Source organism: Nelumbo nucifera, chromosome 5, assembly GCF_055504915.1.
Source record: "Nelumbo nucifera cultivar China Antique chromosome 5, China Antique-T2T, whole genome shotgun sequence".
NCBI lineage: Eukaryota > Viridiplantae > Streptophyta > Magnoliopsida > Proteales > Nelumbonaceae > Nelumbo > Nelumbo nucifera.
The window spans coordinates 8,996,345-9,023,391 of record NC_142653.1 but is presented as its reverse complement, the minus strand read 5'-3'; the positions used below and the strand labels follow the sequence as shown (position 1 = coordinate 9,023,391).

The following is a 27,047-nucleotide window of genomic DNA, read 5'->3' as shown; positions in this document are numbered from 1 at the left end:
GCTACTTCAGCAGGTCAGGTCATCTCGGACACCTCAGCCAAGACCGAGGGCCGAGCAGCTCGTAGTAGCTCAACCTGCCGAAGTGACACAGCCAACTTCTAGAACTTAGTCAATTGCCTCTGAACTTCACGGGATCATGCCACACGCCCTTAGATCTTATTCTCATCCCACCAGTATCGGTCGGACTCGAAAAGCCTTATCGGCTAGCACGAAGACCACTTCCTAGTGCGAAATGGACTCCTAATAGCATGCGCGGAGATCTCGGGGGTATTTCATGAGACGCACGACATCTCACCTATATAAGGGCATCAACCCCAAGGATACAAGGTACGTGCGATATATTGCATTTTAGCTCTCTTGTTATCAAGTTTTCAGCTCGCACACAAATTATACTAACTTAAGCATCAGAGTGCCCATATCGGGTTAATCACCCCGGGTCCTCTGAGCTCTACTTCCCTGCAGTTTTACCGACCAACTAAGCAACTGACGTCCAAACTACCCTCCAGCTAGGAACAACCAGATTGCGCACCATCAGATATCACCCCCTAAAAGTTAATGCAAAAAGAGAATGACAAACAGATTGCAGACCAACTAAGTTATGGATTATGCCACAATAACATCAAGCTCCTAAACAAACCATGATACAAAAAGAACTACTGGAAATTCATTCAAGAGGCAATTAGACAAAGTGAGTAGCAGAAGGTAGTCAGACATTGCATACTACCAATCCATCCCTTTCCACCACAGAAGTTGAGCTTGAAACACCGATAGGTAGCATTTTCCTGATCAAGAATTCCAACATTGGAAATTTATGTAAATTCAAATTTAGAAAAAATCTAATCTCCACTTCCTCCACTATTCCAATAATGTTAGTCGACATACAATCAAATCGACGGTTTACATTTCAACAAAATAAGATAAAGGGATGAATTCAAATAAACAACACTATGAATTCAAGAAAACTTTGGATGCTTTTACATAGCCCCTGCATTGTTCATTGGGGGAACACCCCCTAAATCTACAAAACCATACCTTCGAGGTTAGCTCCCAGAAGTTCTCGAGAACGAGAATAACTAGCGCTTTCGAAGGTACTATCTTCCCTCACCAATTGTCAACTGAGAAAATACTTGGCTTTCTGATACAGATGAACTACCACCATATATGAGTGGCACATCATCTTTCTCAATTTCCATGGGTATTGAAGGAACACGCTGAACAGTAGGCAATGGATGCTCTGATGCACAGATGATGCTATCCTCATGCGGTTCCCTGTGCACTGCAGTCTGTTGAAGTTTTAGTGCGTATTCCAAATCCCACAACACATCACCCATGGTTGGCCTATCAAAACCATACTCACTCAAACATTTCTGAACAATATCTCCAAACTTCCTCAGAGAGTCGGGACTGATCTTACCCACCAGGAAAGGATCAATAATCTGCTCAAATGACCCCTTCTTCAGACAATTCATCCCCCATTGAGCCAAGTTCACCTGCTCTCTTGGGAGTGTAGGATTGATGGCCGGTCTTGCACAAATCACTTCCAGAAGGACCACCCCAAATGAATACACATCTGACTTATCTGTCAACTGTTGACGCTTAAAATACGCAGGGTCAAGGTAGCCAAAGCTTCCCTTCACGGCTGTGCTTACATGGGTCTCATCCATGCCAGGCCCAGCCTTAGAAAGACCAAAATCAGCAACCTTGGCAACAAAATTCCCATCGAGCAAGATGTTTGTGGACTTAACATCTCGGTGAATGATCTTCCCTGATGCACCAGCGTGGAGGTAGTGGAGACCCCTTGCAGAACCAATGCATATCTCAAGTCTCTGCTTCCAAGACAAACAGGGGAGATCCGAACCATAAAGGTGGTCTCTCAGTGTCCCTCTTTCCATGAACTCATACACCAGAATCATTTCCGAGCAGTCATCGCAGTACCCAACTAAGGAAACAAGATGACGATGACGGATTTTAGATAAGACCATGATCTCTGTCTGGAATTCAAGAAAGCCCTGCCCCACATCCTGCTGGCTTCGTTTTACTGCGACTTTTGTATTGTCCCTGAGCACCCCTCTGTACAATTTACCAAATCCACCAGAACCAATGAGCAAATCATCACTGAAATTGTTGGTCGCAAACAGTATATCAGTAAAAGGGATCTTTAAGGCAAGATCCAAATTTCGCAAAGCGGAGGCATTTGTACTCCCGTGGTAGAAATTGGTATATGAACTTCCTCCATGCACAGACAAGGGTGGCCATGTTTTAGCATCATAGGGCTTCTGTCTTCTGCACTTGAAAACTAACATAAAGACTGAAAGTATCACTATGCCAATAAAGGCAATGCCTCCAACAATTGAACCTACCAGAATAACGACCTGGTTTTTCTTTCCAAACCCTTGCAAGTAAGATGTATCCTTGTTATTTGTGATCCCCATGATTTCCAACCCATTAAGTAAAGCATTTGGGGTTGAGTTAATGCCAGGAGAATCAGCACCTACACTGATATGCATACTTTCTGAATCACCAGAATCCACCACAAAGTCAAAGTTAAAAGGAACAGCAAGTTGTGAAGCATTGTTTAAATCGATTGGACGCTTGTAAAAGCCATTGATATCGGCATTGAAATATAGCAGGTAAAGAGACTCGCTAATGATGTCGCAGAAGTGCATACGAACTAGGTATGTAGCACGAGGGCTCACACTAAAACTCCATTTTTGGTTGGAATTATTATTTTTCAGAACTTGAGCAGTCGAGTAAACAAAATCTGGAGCAATATATTTCTGCTCCTCCTGCTGGTACTTTGGCTGCGTAGCGGAAATGTTATTTGCAGCGTCTGGGTTAACCAGATAACTGTGACTGTCACTAACATCCGGAATCCAAGTTCTCCAGAGGGCGTCATTAGTAGGTGTTATCTTGGAACCTCCAACATTGATCCTGTAAATTGTTTCCAAAACCTTTGATGGAAGACCGTTGTAATCCTTGCTGCTTCCTGTGGAATTAACATAAACGGGACCTTGGTCGGGGATCAGATCATCGGGCGCAAGGAAGACCTCTATGGCATTAACAAAGGCAAAAGAAGCTTCAGGCTTGAAGATGATTTGGAATTTTGTGCTGTTGATACTGAGCAAGAACTCCTTTATCAGAGGTTCGGTAATACTATCGTTGACTCTAAATTTTGTCAACAGAGAAAACCCAGCAACTGAAACATCGAAAACGGATGAAGTAGAACTGTATTTCAGATTTTGAGAAGAGAAAGGGGAGAAGTGGAGGCGCACCACATGAGTACCATTGCCATCAATAGGAAACTCGTACCCAGAATGCCCTGTGAAAATTCTCACGGTGCTATAAAGAAGTGATGAAACTTGAGAAGCGCTGTCAAGGTTGACAGAGATGCTCGGGGTTCCTACGAGGGAGAATGTTTTGGGGTCCGAGTCTCCGAGGAAAGTCCGGCGGTAACTTTCGCCGTTGGGGTTAAGCACGTTAGCGTCTGATCCACAGTTGATGAAATATTTGTCAGGAAGGTTGTAAGAGGACGAATGATCAAAAAGGAAAGAGAAGCATAAGAGAAGATAAGGGAGGATTCTTTGGGCTTGAACTCGAAGTTTCTCCATGGAAACGATAGTTTTAGTTCCTCCACAGGAAAATGAACAATTTTATTTCTATCCCGGTTGGAAGCAGCAGCACCAGACAGTCTTGATTTCGACTCTATTTTTGTCGGGGGTGGCAAATGCGTGGATTGGGTTGGGTTAGGTTGGATCCATCAATCCACCATGACCCATCACCACTCATAGTTAAAGGGTCCTAACCCACCTTAACCCTAACCCACCCTGATTCACCCATATCGACCCATTTGACCCATTCATATTGACCTTTAACACCCTCACCCATACTAACACACCTATCCTTACTTATAGATACAAAAATGGGTAGGGATGGCTTGTATATGCAAAATAATAAATTTTGAGAGGACAATCTCTCTCAAGACTGTCACGTGACAAAAAACGAATCAAGTCAACCCGTATACCCAAAAATGCAAAAATTGTAGATAAATGCAGAAAATTGAAGAAAAGTTACAGAAAATGCAAAAAAAAAAAACAAAAAATTGTAGAAAAATACCAAAAAGTTATGAAAAATACTAAAAAGATTTAGAAAATTCAGAACATTTGCAGAAAAAATCAGAAAATATGCAAAAAAAACAGAAAATTGTAGGAAATGCATGAAAAACACCAAAATGCAAAAATTATGGAAAAAAGCACAAAAAAATTGTAGAAAAGGCAGAAAATACCAGAAAATTTTAGAAAATGTATTAAAATACCAAAAAATTGCAAAAATGTAGAAAATAACAGAAAAATACACAAAATGCAAAATAATTCTTAACTTTTACTTATGAAAGAACTTCTACAAAAGTACTTCTATAAAAGTGCTTTCATAAAAGTAGTTTCATAAAAGCACTTTTATAAAATGCTTTATGCGGTCATAAAAGTGCTTTCATAAAAGAACTTTTATACTTTTATAACAGTGTTTCTGTAAAGTGCTTGTGTAAAAGTGCTTTCATAAAAGTGCTTTCACAACAGTACTTTTATAAAAGTAATTTTATGCTTTCATAAAAGTGCTTTTATGTAAAAGTACTTTTTTAAATGTACTTTTATGGTTTCATAAAAGTGTTTTCGTAAAAGTACTTTAATCAAAATTCTTTCGTGTAAAAGTGCTTTCATAAAAGTATTTTTAATAAAAGTGTTTTTATACTTTCATAAAAGTGTTTTCCTAAAAGTACTTTCATTAAGTGCTTTTGTAAAAGTACTTTCGTGTAAAAGTGCTTTCATAAAAGTCATTTTCATAAAATTACTTTATAGAATTGCTTTTGTAAAAGTGCTTTTGTATAAAGTTGCATGAGAACACGAAAGTTATTTAAATCTATTTTATTTCACTTTTATTCTTAAAATGGAATGTGGCATAGTGGTTTGTAAGTGTTATGAGATGTTAGCACTTTATAAGGCTTGGGTTCGTGTCTCTACAATTTCCGTTTTTTGTGATTTGGCGAGTATAGATAGAGTGACCCAACCCATCTTGACCCTAATGGGTACCCTCGACCCAACCCACCCTAACCCTTTTCTGTTGACCCTAATGGGTTGCTCGACCCATGTTGACCCACCAATAGATTGGGTGGGTTTCAAGGTGGGTGGGTTGGATGGGTCAAATGGGTTGGGGTCAAGATTGCCGGCCCTAATTTTTGTTGTTGTTGTTGAGTTGACTTTATTTGTAGTCAAGAAAGAATAGTTAAGGCCGCGTTTGGGAAGCTTCTCCAACGGTTTTTTTATTGAGTTTTTTGCGTTTATGAAGGCAAAAGCCTCATTGAAACCGATTGGGAGTTTGGCATGTGGGGTATAGCTTTTCTTCTCCTTAAGGTTGTGTTTGGTTTGAAGGAAAAAGTAGGGAAATGAAGGAAAATGTAGGGAAACCTTTACAAACCTTGTATGAATTTCCCTACATTTCCCTTCCTTTCCCTACCTTTTCTTTCAAACCAAACATAGATGGAATAATTTTAAGCTATTTTGGCGGATAAGCAGAAACTGTTTCATACTTGCTTCTTACTTCTGCTTTTTTCTGTTTAAAGTGGGAAACTATCTAAGCATGTGTTTCATTCAGTGGGTGTTTAGTGATAGGCATTTATCAAAATGTTGCCTTGTCATCGTCAAATCAGCATTTTTTTCCATCATATTCATCCATATGCATTGATATTTACAAAAGTAGGTTTTGATTTATGTGCACACCAATCATTAGGGGAAGCTTCATTTTAACACTTCCTCCAACCGTTGAGTGTTTATTCCTTGTTCCACTGATGTGGTGCCTAGTTGTCCATAAACGGTTTGTCAAATACTTTTCTCGGTTTTGAAGACAAATCAAATAAAAACGTTTATTTAATAAGCATAAGCTATACCAAACACATACTAAATTAACCCCCCCCCCCTTCAGTACTTCAAAATGATAAACATGTCCCAAATACTTATGAAACCCAGATTCATCTGCTTTTTCAAATTGGGCTTACAATAAAAATTAGGGTAAATTGCTGGAACCTCCTTGAATTTTCGGACTGTTGATGAAACCACTCCTGAAGTACCATAATTGCAATCGCCTGCCCTCAATTTTCTTACACAATTGTAAATAGATTCTTTTTGTTAAAATCCTCTAATAAGGGGTACAAAATGTCTAAAATACCCCTACAATTATTACTAAAGCTGGTTTCTACAGATAAAACAATACAAATCTTTATAAACAACAAAAAAAAGAGAGTTCAAAGTTGCAATTTAACCTTTGTGCGATTGATATGAAGGGCAAATTTGAAAAATAAATCAATTTTGGAAAAGAGATTGAAAGGGCTTCAAGTAGCGGTTAATGAATAATTTTTTTAGCTAAAGTTAAGCCCTCCCAAACACCACCTTGGTAACTTAGCATCAGATATCGCATATCAGGAATATTGTGTCAGTCCAGACGGGTCCCCATCCCCCATAGATGTTGCAGAAAGAGGCGCCTCTACACTCTACGGGCCCACCTACCTCCCTTGTCCTAAACTCCTAATCCCCTCCCTTCTTTTTCTCATCGCTCCCACCCATTTCCCTGTATTTTGTTTCATTTTCTAGCTGAAGATATTCAGGTTTTCAGGCCATCCATCAAGTAGAGCAAAAGACCCATGAAAAAGTTTCAAAGATAAATCCTCTTTCATTTGATGGATCATCCCTTGGATGGCCAAACGCGAGCTAGTTCTGTCGTCATAACGAGGTTGATAGATCACATGGTTATAATTCAAACAGTTATCACGCACAGAAATATCTTCAGTTCAGACCGACTGCGGTATGTCATATGATCTATAAAGACGGTCAACTAAATTGAGAAGTTGAAACAGAAATACAGATCCATCTTACTAGCCAGAGTTCACTTCAACCATGGTAATAAATTGGTAGATTGGGCGTCAGAGAAGTAGTTAGCAACATCATCCAGCAAGGAAAACACATAAATTAAGAGAAAACAGGCCAATAACTTTGTGAAGCAGGAGAACCCCACATGTGCCTGTGTGGTGCAAGCTTGGGTTGTCAGTTTGAGAATTTATTCTCGCTAGAAGTGAAGACGGCAAAAAGAAGACAAATTGATCAACATCTGAGATTAGAGATTAGTTTCACCACGAAAACTGAAATAATGAATTTCAAACATTATATCAACTTGTATGCACTGCACAAAGGATTATGAGCAACCAAACAAAATATACAATAACATACTTCTTTAACTAAGTTCAATTTCTGCATGCAATACAATTTGAATTCAGTAACTTATATCGACTGTCCAGTATCCACCAAATTCATAGGAATCCTACAGTCCGCTCTTACTCGCATAAACAACAGCACCTGAGTTCCCAATCTTGGGTCTCTCTCCGGTACAAGCAGAGGACGAGTAGATTGGGTGTATGGATAAAATCTGCTCCAAGAAGAATGAAAAATGGACGTCAGACCAGCTCAGTTGTTAGCTAGACCAGGACAACATTAAGATCCCAAGCACACCATTATATCACAAGTAGTACTGGAAAATTCAAGTGGGAAAAAGTCAAAGTGAGAACCATAGAAAGACAACTCTATTGCAGCAAAACCCACCATTATAAACATCAATGGGAAATAGTTGCCTATCCAAGAATTCCAAAATAGTAAAACTTTCCAACAGGAAATTCTAACAAGCTCTGTGATCAATTTTGCTCCTATACAAAAATGACATAGAAGGAAATTTATTTGGCCTCCCCATAGACAAGGCACAGTACTCTCATTATGGTTCCAAAGTACCGGTTTATCTAAACCAAGTTCCTTAATAACTTATCTAAGAAGCACCAAAATCATGCAAAAGGAACAAATCTGGACCATAGAAATTTGGGCTGAAACACAACTTTCGTGATTTCATTTCCAACTTTCGAGATTCTAATTAAAACTCTCTAATAAAACACTGTAACCAATTTGATGCTTTAAATTGACTAACGTTAATACTTAAACCACTAACAATTAAGAATAACTCCTAAAATTCTCAATTTGACAAAACTCTAGCAACCCAAAAAAAAATTGCAAAGTTGCCAATGTTATAAGAGCTTAAACAAATTAAACTTAATATCTTCATCCATGGTTTCTTTCCTTGCCCCCATGCCTGCATCAGCACTTTCACATTTTGCCAGTGGTGATATTTGCACAAGATTCTACAATTTGATGCAAGATTGCCAAGCATTCGACTATATGAGTTACAATACCTTCAACTTTATTCTTTGAATGTCTACTCCTTATAAGTATATAACCAATGTTGAGACCAATAGACTCATCCTGCAACAAAAGCAAAACAGAACTGGGACTGATCTTACCCACCGGTGAAGGATCAATAATCTGCTCAACTCCTTCTGCCGCTTCATCTCTGTTGAGCCAAGCTTGCCTGCTCTCTTGGGAGCACCGAGTTAATAACTGCTCTTGAACAAATAACCATAATCACCATCTCAAATGAATATACATCTGACTTTTCCGTCAACTGTTGGCATTAAGAATACTTGGGATCAAGATGGTGAACTGCTTTTCTCGTCTTTCAAAGACAAAAATCTTTAGCAACGTAATTCTCATCAAGCAAGATTTTCATGGATTAATATCAAGGTTGAATGATCTTTCCTGCTACACCAATGTGAAGCCAAAACAGACCCTTAGCAGAACCAATGCATATCTCAGGTCTCGGCTTCCAATAAGCAGGGCAACTCAGGACCATAAAGATGGTCTCTCAGTGACCCTTTTTCCATGAATTCATACACCAGTACCATCTCTGAGTTTTCATTGCAATACCCAACTAAGGAAACAGATGGAGATGGCAAATTTTAGGCAAGATGATTATGTCATCTGGAATTCCAGAAAACTCTGACCCGACTCCCAGTGCCTTCATTTCATAGCAACTTTCATGTTGTTACTGAGAACCCATCTGTAGTTTTTACCAGATCTACCAGAACCAATGAGAAAATCTTCACTGACAAGGATGCATGCTAATAATATATGGTTTTGTTTCTGCCCCCTAAGGTCTAAGGCTGTGTTGGAACTTGGAAGTTTAATAAGATTCCCCCTCAATATAACTTTTTTTTTGTGGGTGCTTCATGGAATTGTTCTCATGCAAGGAAACCTTTGGTTTTTGGAGGATGAAAATGAAGCAATCTCCGTCCATAATGTGAGCAGAATATTGAAACAATTGATCCTCTCTTTTGCTTCCGTTGAATGGTATGGTTCTCCTATGAATTTTCATTCATTCACCCAATGTGTTTCATGGAAGTTGGGCGTTAAAATCTTAGCCTAGGCAGTATAAATGTATAATATTAAAAAAATTATATGCATATGTATAATATCAAAATTTTTTTGCACATATACATGGGCCATACAAATCGAGCTGGAAGCAGCATTTTATGTACAATCCTTTTGATTGTAGTGCAAATTTAATTTAATTTGCACTGCTGTAAATAAATTGGAGAGCAAACGGGTAGAATGCAAATCCTACTTTATTTTTTTGTTTCCTCTTAGTGTTTGACTTTTTTGTTTGTTTATGAAAAATAAAACGGAAGGTGAAATAAGTAAGGATCCCCACTTTCTATAAAAGAGAATGAAGACAAGATGGCAGGTTGTTTTGTTTGGGATGAGTAAAATAAAAAGTAAAATGAGGGGATCCACACTTTATAAGAAAGAGAGGTGTTATAGAAGGAAAGGTAGTAAATTTTGCATTGGGTAGGAACAAATATAATTCAACTGAAGTACAAATCCTAATTGGATGAGAAATTTGCATTACAGTAGTGTTTTTGTTCTCTCTCGTTATAACTTCCTATGGCCTACGTGAGGTTGGGTTTTCTATTCTGTCCTCTCTAGACTTGCACATTTGGGATCCAGACAGGGTGATTGATCAGAAAAGCAAAAACAAAAGGAGCCCAGCCATGGCACAACCAAGCAAATTCGGTGGAGAAGAGCCTGACCTTGTTCGAGAGCTACCAAATGCTCGACACATTGACAACCCGCCAAATTGACATACCTGGCGATCGAGCAATTATCAACAAAGTCACAAGGCAGTGTTTCTGCTTTCTACTTTTCATTGAAGCTAAATTTGTGTTTTTGTTTTCTGAATTGCTTATTCGTCTCAATTACAACTATCCAAATTCACTTGAAGACGTCATTCAATATGTAGTTACAGATAGAAGGAGAAAAGCTTTTAATGTCATGGTAGCAAGTAACGTCAGCTTCAATTTTTGTCCTTTCTAATGTGAAGCGAAAACTACTCTTTTCCACCCTCCCCTTACAGCCTTACAGCCTTGCTACATCTACATAGCAAAACAAAAACGGAAGGACTTCATTGTGGGCTCTGGGTTTGGACTTGCTGTTTAATTGTCTTCGACCCAAAATGGAATAGGGATCAATTCTCAGCCAAGGGGCCCACTACAACGTCCTCTTAACAAATATGAAACTTACAAGTCAAAAGGTGACAAAGCCCATCAATGCAGACAACTACTAAGCACCCGAAGACTTTTTTTCGGCCGTCCCTCCGTCCCTTCTCTCAGCCCCAACTGTGTGAATAGGTGATAGACTGATGAAAGCAAATCACAATCACCCCACTCCAGCCCCAACCCAAATTGTGATGCTTCCACGTTCGACCAGACTAATCGTCTTGTCTTCTAGGTAATCCCACCGTCCAATCTGTGCTCCGTCGGTCAACCACATCTCACGCCGTTCGATGAAGTTAATAAAATAAAGGAACATTGACAACCAAAACAAAAACCAACGGAGAATACAGAAAAGTCTGGTCTCAAATTGGCTGGTTCGTAGAACACGTTCATAACAAGGAGTGGTGAAACGTAACAGGTGTGACTGTGTGAGCCAGTGGCTCAGCATCAGCAATTTTTAGGACGAACAGAGTACAAATGAGAAAAAAGAAAACAGAAAACCACTCTGTAAGCTTTCATGGTAGATGCATATACACCTCTGCTGCTTCTTTCTTCCTTGCTTTTTCTTGCCTTCTTTTAACATGAAGAAATGCTTCTGTTTACGTTTCAAAAAAAAAATGAAGTAGAGGCACCCATGAAAATAACAGAAAAAAAAAAAGAAGGAAAAAGAAAAAGAAATAAAGAGTTTGATTCAGTGCTTGGTGTTACTGCTTCCCATGGCAGGTGACCAGAAATCAGCGCCATTACTGTCCGCCACGTGTACGGTGCATGCAACTGGTACCAGGCAAAGGCCCCTGCTCCTCAGATCATATCTCGATTCGTCGTCTTCGTTTTCTCTTCCTTCCTGGTCAATGTGAATTCATAGAACGATCAATATTATACCATTCAATAAACTGATCAAGAAAAAAAAAATGTAGAGAAATAAAAGCAAATGAAAGAGAATGAAGATCGAGATAGCTTTTACATGCAGATGATGAGAAGATGACGGCAGTCTTTGCAAATAAGGAGAACTCAAAACCTGGTCAGAAGAGAAGAAATATTAAGACAATTCTGTTTTTCAATTTTTCAAACGTAATTTCCATATTTTTCAGACGACCAAAACTTTTGGGCCTCTCCGCCATCCTCTTCACGGCGATGTACCTGAACTTGGTCATGCAGAAATTTGATATATCCCATCGCTTCGTGAAGAACGGAGGCCGTATCTGTCTGCATCAGTCAAAGTCAAAAGTACAGTTAATATTTCTGTATAAAATATAAGAATGATAACAAAAATTTCACTGTTCCCCTCGTTCTTTAATTTAAATTTCTATCTGGTTATTCTCTTATATTTACTTTAAGAAAAATCTCCTCCTTGTTCTTTTCTTACCTTGCCAAATGGAGAAACAAGTTGCTGTAATGCTGTAATTCGTTCTCCAAGCTTTTCCTTTTTCGCCTATAATTTAATCGCAATGGGAAACCATGAAAACGAAACAACTCCATTACAGAGAAATTTTATCAGACATGAAGAAAAGCTAAGCAACAAAGCCTGTTTCTGACCTTTGTAGGGCGAGTCGAAGCCAAGTTTTCCGTTTTAGTCCTTTTATATGTTTTACGATTCTCATTTGGAGCTTCTGAGGTTGAGTTCAAGCGAGGAGCTGACGCTGGAGCCGACCCATTTCGCTTTTTCTGCTCAGTCTTTACTTCTCCACTTTCGGGTTTCTGGAAAATAAAAACAAGAATATCTTTTACTTTTAAAATACAGCACTGCACCATTATCGCTTCTCGTCCTAAGATCAAACAAAGAATCGATTTCACCATCTTGTTAAGCACTTACCTTCGACCTGGACAAGCTACTGCTACTGCTGTTATTACTGGAAGAAGCAGAGGAAGAATCACTACCGGTGATTCCAGACTTCTGGGCAACCATCCCCTGATCAGAAAACCCTCTTTCCCCAACCCCTTGGTTGCATGCATTACCAAAACACAACATCTTAGGAGGGTTTACGGTGGGAAAAGAAGATGGGTAGATAAAGCTCTCCGCCATATCAAGACCGACGACGTCTCCGGAACCCATCAACTGAGAGAAACTCCCAGTAACGAGAGGGTCATCGTCGTATCCCTCGTTTGCTGCCATGAAAGACCTTGTAGAACTAAAACTACCAGTAAGAAATCCTTCTCTGTAATAACAAAAAGGTTCACAACTAGAGCACGGAAACAGACACAAACAGAGAAAAGTGGAAAGCACAGGTTGTAACGTTCTAGGAGTAAACGTCGGAAGCTTCTTCTGTATTAGTGATGGCTGTCGTAGTTGTGGGGTGGGGACTGGACTCTCCTTTTCACCTCTCTTAACTCTCTCTTTTGTTCTCTTCCTCCTCTTTTTTGTTGTTTTTTGCAGTGGACTCTGAGAGGAATTCCCAGACTTCGGTTTCGCTGTCTTTCGGTCAAAAAACCATCTTACTCCGAGAAAAACCGTGGTTTCTCGCTTTCTTTCCCCAAAACAAAATTTAAAAAAAAAAGGCGGTTTCTGGTTTGCCCATAAAAGACCCTGTTGCTGTTCAAACCGACTTAACCATTTCTAGACCCGAACCGGACCCAATACTTCCGTTTCTGTACATAGGAGTGCTTACGACAGGTCTAAAGAATGTCAGCCGAGGCTACAGATGACCATCGATTTAGCATCGAGATGTGACAGTTGGGAATTTATGGTATAAGATTGGGTTCCGTGCTATATACGATCATTTCCACTTTAACATCTCTAGGAAGATCACGGTTCTAGGGTCGTCCACGTGGGAATTTGTTAATGAGGATTGAGACGGCAATGAAAACGACGGCGGAGGAGCAGCGCGGGCCCACCATATAACCAGTAACTGGAATTCTGGGAAATCCTCGGCAATAACTCGAGTCGTATCAGTGTGTCAGGGTTCGGGCAACGGACCGTGAACTGAGCATAGCTGGCAAGGAGGAGAGAGAGAAGCGAAGATGAACAAACCGAGAGCCACGTGGTAGACAAAACCAAAATCTTTGAGACACGTGTGACAAGAAATCTTTGAGGTTGAGAGAAGGCGCAGGAAACGAGATCATGTATCGAGGCTCGACCCGAGGATGGGTCGTCGGGAAAAAAAAAAAAAAAACGAAAAAAAATCAAAATGCCCTCCATCTCCGACATCTGCACCACCGCATGCCGCTTTCTTCCGACACTTCTTCGGTGGTGCTCCGCCTTCGGGACCTCGGCGGTTCGGCTGCCTTTTCAAAAAAATCATTAAAAATATATTTTTACTTTTTGGGAAGAATCAACAAAAGGACAATGGCTTTACAACATTCACGAAAATGCCACGACATCCGGGCCTCTTATTGGTACTCACGACTCACGCGTTTCGAGTATTGGGCCGCGACCCGCGGTCCATGGTTGGTTGATGGTCCATTTCCTATCAGGCAATCACCCCCCGTGAACTCCGTCTCAACCAAACATGAGAGTTGAGACAACCATCAACCCACCTACCGGCGACGGCTTCAGCCTTCAGTTTCTTGTTTTCGCTTGATTCCGATCCAATAAATCTGATTTTTCCCCATTCAAAAGAAACGGCTGATCTGAATTGGGTTCTAATGAATTCCTCGTTCTTGGTATATGCAACCTGACCTGACGCGATCTAATTACATTTCTGTTTTGTTTGATGCGATCTTCTCTGCGATCTGTTGTACCTGAGCAATGGGAAAGTAGACCTAGTAGTTCTTGCAACAATCACGCTCACCATTTGGTGTTCTGAGTTTAAATTCTGAATCCCCAGATGGGATCGCGATATACGGTACTTGGAACTTGTCTGTCTCTACTAGAAATGGATCTGTAACGACTAATGAGCAGATTTCTTGGAGAAATTGGGGTCAAATCCTCAGAGGAGGTAATCTCAGATCAAGTCGATTTCAACGAGTTACAAGTATCGTCTCGGGGAGTGTATGGCCACTAATAGTGATACAGATCTTTATGAAGGTCGACCTGCACATATTAATGTCGGATATCTGGAACAGTTATGAAGGAGACTCAGCCTCGCAGTTGCAGAAATGGTAATATTTAGGGATGCCGGGCTTGTTTAATGAGAGGTCTGATACCATCACATGTCAATCCCACTAAACATGTACTTGTTATTTAATAACTCTATCGGGGGTCTGCGTTTCTCATTCAACAACGGAAATGGAAAACCTTCCTCTCTCCCGGTTGAATTCAATTTAGATTATTAGTACACACGATCGACTGAATTCAATTAGAGCATGTGGACTTTGCCCCATTCAGTTCAGCAGGTATGTGAATTTTGAATCCCACTCTTGTTCAGAAGAGCCATGACTCGTCCACGACATTTTCGCCTCTTCTCTTTTGTCCTGCTGGATGTAATGTACCTCCTCCCATTAATCAAATCTGTAACGGTTCGTCCACTCTGGTACTCCTACTCCTAATATTAGGCATTTTCTATGTGAGAACAAACTTTTTTGCTCCAACAACAATGAGGCTGCATCTGCCTCCGCCTTTGCTTATGGCTCATGGCGATCAATTTAGGATTATAAATGAATCGGATTCAGTTTAATCCCCACATCATATGATCTAATTTTCAAATCAAACTGTTGGGTTCAAATTCAATTCAAATATATCAGTTTCTACTAGGGTTTGGATTTAATTTGCATGTTATTGAGGTTGACAACAAGGGTAGTTTGGGATTGGAATTTAAAAAGTTAATTTGGCCCAATGTCCCACTTACAAGTACAAAAATAATCCATAGTTCCAGGTGTTTGATCCTAAGGGCAATGACTTCAACAATTAAGGCTATGTTTGGAAATGATGCAAATGGAGTGTAAATCCTAAATCAGGGTAAATTTGTATTTTAGTTCACTTTTGTCTGTATTTGATAATATTATATTTATACATTTACATTAATAAGAAAATGATAGATCAATGCATATTTATAATGATAATAAAATGTAAAAGAAAATCAATAAAAAGAAGCAAATTTGCTTTCAAGTGGGTTTTTGATAAAAAAAAAAACATATACTTTATTAAAATTCATGTTTGCATCCATTATAATTAAAAATCTGTTTGATAAGAAGATAATTTGTTGGTGCAAAAATAATCCAACTTTACAATTTAAATAAACCATTTTACACTTTATATATTTACATTTATACTTATTTACATGGTTTTTAAATACGGCCCAAGTCAATAAGAGAGCAGATCAGCCCCCCACAATGTTTCACAGTATATCCTCACTGTATATTGAAAACATCTCACGATAATAATATCATCATTTTTATATTATCATCGAGAAATATTCTCAATACACGGCAAATATATGCTATAGTACGTTGCGGGGGCAATCTTGTGGGGGCTGATTTAAAATCAGTCAATAGAGATGATTACTGATTAGAGAGTCAGGATGTCGAATTGCTATGGTGAGAAAAATAGCAAAAGAATAGTGTGCATAAGAAATATATCCATTTGTCTTTTCATAGACGAGAAGCCATTAATTGTGTGGTATTAAGATGAATTTTGTAACGGTTCCGCACATCGATTGGAAATGATTGTCAGCTCTATTAAAGCATACACCACGTGGCTGAGCATTTCTCTTGGTATTTAAAGAGCCAAGTGCTCAATCAACATCATAACGCTCAAAGGAGTCCGGATCATTTGCTCACATCTCCTTATTTATACGTAACCTGATATTTGGGGTAGTGTTAACTTGGTATCTCAATTTTTAAATGTGTAATTTTAGTATCTTAATTTTTAAATAGTGTCAAGTTGGTCCTTATTGTTAATCGATCATTAGTTATTTGATTATATAATAAAATTTTTTTGAAAATATCAGAATCATCAGGTTCAACAAACCTTTCTGCAACATCCAGCCCAGTCTAGCCACAGGTACTTAAACTGTTGAAGTCCCCCACAGCTAGTCGGAACCTCTCCAGTGAACCGATTGAACGAGAGGTTAATGAGTTGAAACCTGGATGTTGTAGAGAAATTACTCGGGATTTCACCGTAGACTTCGTTGGAAGACAAGTCCAGATATCAGAGATTCTACAGGATAGCACCAGGGATTCCTTCAGAGAGAAGAACGAAAGCTAGTATATTTTTGATGGAACAGTTTCAAGGTAGAAGACAATGAACAATGTCTTCTTTTGAAAAGTAGTTTTGATATTTTTAAAAATTTTAAGTTGTATATGCCACCATGTGATCAAATAAGTGACGGTTGGTTAATGGCAGAGACCAACTTTTTGAAAGGTTGGGTAGTGCAGTAACACGATTGAAAATTGAGATAGTAACTTGACACTACCCCAAAATTCGAGGTACTTAACTAGAACTTTTCCTTATTGTTCATGGAGAGGTGTTCCCAATACAAAGTGGGATGTGGCCGTGAGCTCACTGTGAGGTGCGCGCTCTGTAAGGAACAGATCCCAATTCCACACAAAGTTGGATCTGAATTTAAGACCATGGCAAAATCCCCTAACTTCCCTCTAAGGCCTGTGAAAAGACAAAACTGCCATCCAAGGTTACATGTCATGTGCTGAATGGTGCAAATGATTTTGGCAATATCAATATTTAAAATGACAAAAAAAAATACTTTTTTAAATACTTATTTTTAACATATACATGTACAAAAATGCCTATAAATATAAAATATTAAATTTAATAATTATAAATTATATATAATTATATTATATAAAGGGTCATTTGCGAGAACACCCTAGATGGTTTCATGAATTTACAAAAATCAATCCTATAGTTTGTGTTTTACTAAAATATCCCTTATAATTTGCAATCAATTTACTTAGTCGACCTTCCATTAGATAAAAGTGGAAAATGATAGTTTAACACTAACATCCACTCAAATAAATTTAATCAAAAGAAACCAAAAAACAAAGTTGCCATTTTTACCCCTAGTAAAATGGTCAATTTTGTTTTCTATATCAAAAAGTATTAGAGGTACTTATGGAATAAACAATATGGGTCAATACCCTTGAACATTTTCTACTCAATTTAAAGGTACTTTTGGAACAAACAACCATGGGCCCATGCCCTTAAACATTTTCTACTAAGGCGGTGTTTGGTATGCCTTCCGTTTATTTGATAAATGGTGCTATTTCATTGTCACGTGGGCATTTGTCACATCATACTATTTCGTACGCCTTACAGTCTTATAAATGGAAGTCTTGATTTACATGCAAGCCAACCATTGGGGAAAGTTTCATTTTAACGTTTCCCCCAACACAAAAGTGTTTATATACTATTTTGCTTATGTGGCGCCTAATAGCGTCTAGTTGTCCATACATTTATTTAATAAACGGAAACTATACCAAACACAAAAATGTGTTTGGTTTTGTTTATGTTTATTGAATAAATGTTTGTACTTTATTTGTTGGTAAAACCGAGAAATGCAATAATTATAACCGTTTATAACAACAGCACCACCAGGCTCCACATCAGCGTAACAATGAAAAAACGCATGGTCATTTGTGGAAGCTTTAAAAAATAACTTCCACAAACGACTGGCATGCACAAAAAAGCTGACTTTTTTTCATTTTCGATGCAAGCAAAAGAGCAAGAGAGAAAATGTTGAAGTGGCGCCTATGTGGCACCGTCAATAAACATTTACTGAATAAATGTAAGCGGAACCAAACACCCTCTAAACTTAAGTGAGCATATTACAATTTACACATGGCAAATCATATAGTTCTTAATGAAAAATTGATTAAGTAAATAAGTTGTAAACTATAAGGGGTGTTTTAGTAAAATACAAATTATTGAATAAATTTAAGTAAATCTGTAAAATTATAAGGGGTGTTCTAGTGAATAACCTTTATTTAAATAATTTTTTTGTCAAACTGGAATTTTAATTGAATTGAATGGAGTTGAATCCACATCTCTTCATATATAAGTTATAAGATCCAAATCTAGAATAATAGAATTGGAGTTGAATCGGAAATCGGACTTTTGGAGTCAATTCACAGTCCATTTCATCAACTTCCCACTAAATAACCTTGTCACATTTAGGGCTGCAAACGGGTGGGATTGGATTCTGTAAGGGCATATCTGATCCGATCCGTTAAGAAAATCAAACTAATTCGAATCCAATAAAGATCAGTCGGAGTTTTAAACTCATGATTCAAAATTTAAGGGAAAATTTTCGATTAATACCCTATACTTTAGGACTAGTGTCACTTTAGTCCCTGAACTTTAAAATGCAATAATTCAATACCCGAATTTTTAAAACCTATCAATCTAGTACCTACAATTAATTAGTTGTTAATCAAGGTTTAGAAGAGCGATGAGATGAAGATCCCTGGGGAAATCTTGCATGAAACCATTGTCTATAGGTGTGAACATATTTGACTCGAGGTAGATTTCTGGTGATGATTTTGCAGTCCTCAAATAGATGACCCGTCTCTAACGCTGTATTTGGTTGCAGTAAAATTTTATTTGCATTAGTAAAAATGTACGAGAGTGTAAATGTAAAAAAAAAATGCAAATTTTTGTTTTAATTTTATTTTAGATTTTACTTTATACTGCTTCTTGTCTTAATTTACTTCATTAGTATTGCAATCTAATAAAATAAACTAAATTTTAAAACAAGAAAAAAGTCAAAATTTATACTCAAATAATTTGCACTGTTATAATTTTGCATCAGTGCTAATATATTTGCATTGCAACCAAACACAGTAAAGGATTAAATTGTTGAATAACTCCAATAATTGACAAAGAATCTACTTCTATTGTGAATTTGTGATAGGGGCATAATGGAATTTCTGGGCAAGTTTGTGTGCCTCAAAGGCAGTAAAAATAGGTTATATATGTGGGCCTAGTTAATACAGATCGCATATAATCTGAACCTAAACCAAAGCATGGATAATGAGGTAGATTCATGTTTGACATTTAAATCGATTCTTTTGTTTGTTGCTTTTATTTTTTATTTCATGGGGCTATACAAAGAGAAGGGTGGAGGTAGTGAGGCTGGTCCATCCACCATTCTCAATCGGATTCAGGTTGAACTTTTGTTAAATTTTGAATGAATTCATTCACAAAACCTAAACCTAAAATAATGTAAAATGTTAATTCGGACCAACCTGTGTGTTGCACCCATGCTCCATACCCACAAAACCCCCAGTGCCAGAGGGTTTAATCCCAATTCCCAAGTCTACACTGCCAGACACCCTACCAAATGCCAATCTAGCCACTTACTCTTAAATCGAATTTAATCAGATTACGTCGGATTAGACAGAAATTTATCCATATTCGTTCCAATTATTTATTATTATAACCAGATTGATTCGATCACCCTTGCCATTTGCAACCTTATTAATCAATGACAATGATCGAGTAGCAAGGTGCCAAAGAAAACACAAATGCATAAAGCAAGCTTTTTAAAATCGAATCAGACAATCAACCGTTCAAGGGCCTGATTTCTGGGTTGAACAGTCCCACCATTTAAACCAAATAAATGGTTCAACTTGACAAAAAAATAAAAAATCATTGTCTGGGTTGACAGTTTGAACGGTTTGATCACTTAGATGAGCAATTTATTGATCAAATCAATGATTTTTAGCCAAAAAATGATTTTGGGTGAAACAGAACCGATCAGGTGATTGATTCCCGATTTTTTGACCCGACCGTCCGATCCGGTCCGGGTTTTGAAAACATTTGCGTAAAGTTAACGAGTTAAAAATAAGTGGTGGGGTTGATATGGTGACTTTGGTCGTGACTCCCATGACCAGGACCAGAGTCAGACCCAACAGTAGACCGGTAATAAAGCAAAAACAGCTGAGTGAGATGAATTGCCCAACCAATAGTCCAATAGTGGATTTATCAAATAAAAATCAGTTCCCGAAGAAGATAAACTAGCGTCTTCTTTTTCAGTGCACGACTTTCAGGCTGATCATCAAGCGGACCCCTGCTGGTGGTCAAAACGAACCATTTAGGCCATTTGATAGGTCTTTTGGTCTGATCCGGTTTAAGAATTCCTGCGTTTGCCACAACATCAACAATCCCTCCCGGCCCCGGGAAACCATACTGGTTTGTTCTACCTTAACCTCGCCCATAGTTTTTGCGCCATAAAACAGGAGAATCCTGTTTTGCTTTTAGATTTCAGGATGAATAATTGAATGAATATAAATAGGGTATTGCTAGCTAGAACTTAGAAGTTGAAGGTTTCAATTCCACGTTGGTTGACATTAGCTGGGCAATACCCCTAACACACCATGGACGGGCAGTGGGTGGTGAACAAGCCTAGCCGGAGCGACGAAGTTCTCGACGCCGATGAACAGCTGAGGATCGCTGATCAGATCAGGGCTCACTTTCATTTCATGGCGCCCAAGCGGCCCATCAAACCCAACCGAAGCGAAACCGCCGATACTTCCGCAACCGCCCCTTTTCAAGATTCGGACGGTGGTAACATTCCTGAACTCGACAAGTTTCTTTCTCTTCGGTCACAATCCTTGCCTGTCTCTGTCGAAGAGGGAGGAGCTTCATTAGTGCAAGAGGAGTTTGTGGAGACCCAGTACTACAAGGAATTTAATTCCATCGACAAACAGCACCACACGGTAACATTCCTGATCAATCTCCTTTGTTGTTAAAGAAAAGAGATCATTGCTATTGATGTAATCTTATACGAGTTTTGGGACTTGGGGGGTTGTGCCTTGTGCGTGCAGACAGGGAATGGGTTTATAAGGGTAGTGGGAGGAGGTGGAGATGGATATGGTCTTCAGCTGCAAAGGGGTCATGAGGGAATAAGCAGAAGAGAGACGACGAGTATGAGATTCAGAAGCAACCCTGCAACAAACGACTGGATCCCAAGCGCTGAAGGAGAAGAGCGAGAAGAGGTAATACAAGCCTTCTGAGTCTTCTTCAAAGTTCAATCTACTAGATATCCAAACCCCCGTCCCCGTGCGTGGGTTTTGCTTGCTCTAGATCTATCAATCTTTCTATATTGTTATTTTCCTTTTGAGTCTTTGACCAGGCCACCTTCATCTCGTCGAAGCCTAGTCGGAGCGAGAGTTTGGTGGATGGGTAGTGTACTGTAGACCCTGGATCTATCGGAAGGAGACGGGTAGGGAAAAAATTACTTTTGGCTTATTAATTAGTGAAGAGAAATAGTGGCGTGCCTTTCCATGTGAAATAAATGGGGATTGTCTCGATCTGAGGCACTACTCTAGCAAATACAATCAAATTGTAAGTGACAATTGCAGTGTTTTTTATCATGTATGCATATAGTCTATTCGCTTTATTATTACTGTTTGGTGTTCTAATCATACGTATAGAATCGATCGAACGAAGGCGACCAACTTCAACTTTTCCCGATAATCTTCAACCCATACACATCACCTTTTTGTTGGAGAGAAAATATCAAATTTGGTTTTGCTTCAAACCATGCTTCTTGATTTTCGAGGCATGACTTGAAATACTGTTTTTTATAAAAAAGTTATTTCAAACAAATAGACGTTTCCTAGAGTATCATTTTTTCTGATGTAGTACTGATGTGTCACTGTTTTATGGAGCAATAGCCAAGAGTTCGCATTAGTGCAAGGGGGCACCCCAAAGCAAATCCTAACCATGTATGGGGAAATGGGAACATCTCCCGATGACTGAGATGTACTTATAAGGCGTTGTTGTTAAGGAAAATTCTTGATTAATACCCTATACTTTTGGTCTAATGTCACTTTGGTTCCTAAATTTTAAAACAGAACAATTCAGCATTGGAATTTTCAAAATGTGTCAATTTAGTATCGATCATTAACAAGTCATTAAATGACATTTGAAAATATACAAATGCCCTTCAAATGTCATAATTTTCTTTATTAACCATCTATATGTTAATAAAACATAAACAGTCCCAAATCCTTGCATCTTCTATTCAACAAAGTTGAAGTCAGCAGACCAATTTTTTTGAATAGAAGAGGTAAAGATTTGAGACTATTCATTTTTTTGTCAATGTTTAAATGGCTGATAAAAGAATTAAATAACACTTGAAATGCACTTGAAATACTGGATGTACTGAATTATTGCATTTTAAAGTTTGGAGATCAAAATAACACTAGGCCCAAAGTACAGGGTAGTAATCGGGAATTTTATTATCCATACGAATCGAAATGACTTGATCAGCAAACAAAATTACCAGAAACAACAAACATTTCATTGTTCGACTACCAGAATCAATAAACTGTAACAACTTGAATCCGCATTTTAACTTTCAAGCTTTCGCTGCAAAGTGCATTCCTCTCAATACATCAGTTCGCTTAATTCCCACCATTCTCGTCAATGGAAAAGCAGGAGCAGAACTTTACACTCATTAGTGCAATTTGAGAAAATTTTGGGATTTAAATAAGGGACCAGCGGCACATGCAAACACTTGGAAACTATCACTGTTATCTAATATTTCTTAGAAAATCTCAACTGATTCTCTTGGAATCAGAAATAGAAATGGTGCAACTTCAATTCTAGTGGTTCTGTAATATCAAAGAATGTTTCAAATGCATGACCACAGACAGAAGAACTCATGAGCCTGGTTCCATTTTTCAAAAAGGGAATACAATGTTTATTGCTTCCAACACTATGAAGTATGAACCAGAGCCAGTAGGAAAGATTACATGCTAAAAGTTTCTTAGAAGTACATGGTATCATTAGTTCATATCTCACGTGCACGCTAATAAAGCACTTTGAGTGTGAGGGGAACATCATCATTCACTAATACAATATGCGAATCATCATCAGTTCCTAAAATAGTTGGCAGGTAAAGGAATACAAGTATCTAAGCAATTTGAGTTGTATAAATTATTTGGAATGGAGCACACGTATTTACAACGTATAACTAGAAATTATAAATTATGCACATCCATTCTGCATACAAATGTAAATTATAATTGGTTCGTGTTAAGGATATTGATTGCAACTTCCAAGATATTCCCTCACACAAGTTGTTAAAAATATGCATTTTCCATGTATTTATACTTCATTTGTGGTCAGTTAAACCTTAAACTTTTCATTACTGATGTAATTTTAGATTTATTTGGGTTTCCCTACCATGTTCATATTACCTTAATTATTCCACCCTACACTGGTGTTTCGCATACATATCTCAAAAAGTCTTAAAATTGTGTTTCTGATATTAGTAAGAAACAAGAAAATCCATCTAGACCACATCAAGCTGGTTTGGCTTTCAAAAGATTACTGAACCTGTTGAACCATAGCATAAAATAGACAAAGTATATCAAATGCCAACTGGAAATGAAAAGAAAAGAAACAAGTTTTCTGGCAAGCTGCCTTAAGTACATGCACAAAGCATAAGATTTTCTTGTTCAAATCCTTCGGAAGAATTACCTCAATGCATGCCTCTTGAATATTCTTTCAGAAAGACAAATATGCTACCTTGGAAATACCAACCAGAAGGCTCTCAGAAACTACACGGAATCGCCCAACCTCAAGGCCATTGTATAATTTTAATATATGATACAATAAGAACACCAGGTTGGAGGGACCAATTTAGTTGCCCCCCGGCGCAAAATAAGCAAATGTTTATGAAATAGAACTTTTGCAGGTAACATCCAAACTATTGTGCCAAATATTTGTTTGGTTAATATTCTGCTTCAAATAATAACCACAGGAAGAAGAGTTTTGAAGGGCAAGCAACAAGACTTCAATGGGATTGTTGCCGGCGGCGATGGGCCGGCGGTGGACCCAGGGCCTATTGCTGCCGGCGGCGATGGTACGTCTTCCCGAGGAAGGCGTCCATAACATTACACCCCTCCTGGACTACGAGCTTGTCCTCAAGCTCAAAAGCTGGATATGTGGCATGGAACTCTGGCAATGGGATTGTTGGTGGTAGATCACACCATTCCACCAAGACTTCAAGGATTCCACGATTGAAATGAAAGCGGGTGACAGTTTTAGGCTGGGGGACGATTTTGCCATCTTTCAAGGGTGGCAAGGAGGGAACTTGGTCCGGGGGAACACCCGTAAATGGTTTCAGCAAAGAGATGTGGAAGACATCATGAATTCGGCTAGTCTCTGGCAATTCCAGCTGGTAGGCCACACTGCCAATCCATCGCAGAACCTTGTAGGGCCCATAGAACTTAGGGGCCAGTTTCGAGGCAGCCTTGTGGCGCAAGGAGTGCTGCCGGTAGGGCTGGAGCTTCAACCAAACAAATTGTCCTGGATCGAACGACAGTTCCCGGTGGTGCTTATCATAGTGGAGCTTCATGCGGAGCTGGGCCTGCTATAAGCGAATGTGGACGTCGGCGAGGAGGGCGTCGCGGTCCTGTAAGGAGTGATCAATTGCGTCCAAGCGAGTAGATCCGGGCTCGTAGGACAGCAAGCAGGGAGGATCCCTGCCGTAAACGACAAGAAAGAGAGTCATGCCGAGGGAGGAATGGTAGGTTGTGTTGTAGCAGTACTCGGCCCAAGGAAGCCATTCCAACCATCGTCGAGGATGATCGCCTACGAAACAGCGGAGGTACAACTCGATAGTGCGGTTAACCACTTCCGTCTGACCGTCGATTTGTGGCTGGTAAGCTGATGAGTAGGCCAGGGTGGTGCCGTGTAGTCGAAATAACTCTTTCCAGAAGGCACTAGTGAAGACCGGGGTCTCTATCGCTGACGATGGATTCCGGCAACCCATGTAAGCAAAAGACATGTGTAAAGAAGGCGAGGGCAACAGAAGTGGCACTGTACGGGTGTGATAGAGGAATGAAGTGCGTGCATTTAGAGAAGCGGTCGACTACCACAAAGAGAACTGATTTGCCCCCTACCTTGGGAAGTCCCTCAATGAAGTCCATGGAGATGTCGGCCCAGATCTGCGATGGGATGGAAAGGGGCTGAGGGAGGCTTGCCGGGTGTAGGTTTTCCCATTTGTGCTGTTGGCATGTGGAGCAATTCTGGACAAAATCTCGAATAGAAGTCTTCATACCTCGCCAATGGAAATCAGTCTGGACGCGGTGTAGTGTTTTTTGAATGCCCTCATGGGTGGAGTTATGGATGCTGGTGATGATGGTGGGAATCAACGGGCAGTCTGCTGGAAGATGGACTCGTCCCTTATACAGTACCAACCCGTCGTGTAGTGACCAATCGGGGTCGGCCGTGCCGGTCTGGATCTTCTGCAGTAAGAGCGACCATTCCGGGGACTGTGGTGCTGCCTTCTTAATGTCGTCAAACAGAGAGATCCGAGGTTGAGAAATGCTACATAGAACCACCGCGTCTTCTTCTCGCCTAGACAAGGCATCAACTGCGCGATTAGAGGATCCCGCCTTATATTCCACCCGGAAGTCAAAACCGAGCAGTTTGCTAACGCAATGCTGCTGAGGGGAAGTGGTGAGACACTGCTCTAACAGGTATTTGAGGCTGTAATGATCAGTTTTGACGATGAACGACCGTCCCCACAAATACGGCCTCCAGTGTTGGATGGCTCGGGCAAGGCCGATTAGTTCGCGCTCATAGGCTGGAAGCTTCAGATGCCGGTCGGCCAATCTGCGGCTAAAGAAAGCGATCGGGTGCCCTAGCTGTTGTAGTACAGCCCCGATACCCACTCCGGAAGCATCGCACTCGACTGTAAATTCGAGGGCGAAATTAGGTAATTGCAGGACAGGGGTTGAAGACGGTGCATTTCGCAGTGACAGAAAAGCTTCATCAGCTACGTCGTCCCACCGGAAGGAGTTTCTCTTCAACAGGTTGGTTAACGGGGCTGCCAACACTCCATAGTTCTATACAAATTTGCGGTAGTAACCCGTTAAACCGAGGAACCCGCGTAAGGCCTTGGCGGATTAAGGTTTGGGCCATTCTGTTATAGCCTGAATCTTGGAACTGTCAACTGTTACACCCTGACCATGGATGATGTGGCCAAGGTAAAGAACCGGTTGTTCCCCGAAGGAGCACTTGGACCGTTTCAGGAATAAGCTATGTTGGCATAGGAGTACGAAAACGGTCCTCAGATGGTGGACATGCTCTACCCATGATTTGCTGTAAACGAGGATATCATCAAAGAAAACTAAAACAAATTTACGCAGATGGGGCTGGAATACCTCGTTCATTAGTGCCTGAAATGTAGATGGTGCATTGGAGAGTCCGAATGGCATGACTAAAAATTCGAAGTGGCCATGGTGGGTGCGAAAAGCAGTCTTCTTCACGTCACCAGGAGCCATGCGAACTTGGAAATATCCGGACCTGAGGTCTAACTTAGAGAAATACTGGGCACCATGCAACTCGTCCAGCAGTTCGTCCATAACAGGAATAGGGAACTTATCTTTGATCGTCCAGTCATTGAGTTCTCTATAGTCAACACAGAACCTCCATGTTCCATCTTGCTTCGCCACCAACAGAACTGGCGAGGAGAAGGGGGAGTGACTTTTGCGTATGATCCCTTGGTTTAGCATCGCTGTACATTGTTTTTCTATCTCATCCTTCTATAAGTGAGGGTAGCGATAAGGCCTGACAACGACTGGTGTTGAACCCGCCACCAAAGGAATACGATGGTCGTAACCTCGGGAAGGGGGAAGGCCCTTCGATTCCTGGAACAGATCTGAAAACTCGGCGAGAAGTTTTTCCATGGTTGTCGGTTCTGTCTAGAGTGCATGAACCTGCGGT

The 27,047-nt window shown here is 39.7% G+C and overlaps 2 protein-coding genes and 1 pseudogene across 2 annotated transcripts; 1 reads left to right on the top strand and 2 right to left on the bottom strand.

The window, feature by feature from the left end:
- Positions 1 to 956: 956 nt before the first annotated feature.
- Positions 957 to 3,681, bottom strand: LOC148791221 (putative receptor-like protein kinase At5g24010 pseudogene; annotated as a pseudogene).
- Positions 3,682 to 10,825: 7,144 nt separating this feature from the next.
- On the bottom strand, positions 10,826 to 12,812 carry LOC104607390 (uncharacterized). The gene is made up of 6 exons (XM_010273034.3): positions 12,282 to 12,812; positions 12,005 to 12,166; positions 11,835 to 11,900; positions 11,609 to 11,674; positions 11,433 to 11,486; positions 10,826 to 11,312 (listed from the first exon to the last, which is right to left on the bottom strand). The coding sequence occupies exons 1-6, from the start codon at positions 12,579 to 12,581 to the stop codon at positions 11,160 to 11,162; spliced, it is 801 nt and encodes a 266-aa protein (XP_010271336.1). The 5' UTR covers positions 12,582 to 12,812; the 3' UTR covers positions 10,826 to 11,159.
- A 7,714-nt stretch (positions 12,813 to 20,526) lies between these two features.
- Positions 20,527 to 21,708, top strand: LOC104607398 (uncharacterized). Its single transcript, XM_010273042.3, has 3 exons — positions 20,527 to 21,019; positions 21,128 to 21,298; positions 21,436 to 21,708. Exons 1-3 carry the CDS (start codon positions 20,678 to 20,680, stop codon positions 21,487 to 21,489), a joined length of 567 nt encoding a protein of 188 aa, XP_010271344.1. The 5' UTR covers positions 20,527 to 20,677; the 3' UTR covers positions 21,490 to 21,708.
- The last annotated feature ends 5,339 nt before the right edge of the window (positions 21,709 to 27,047 follow it).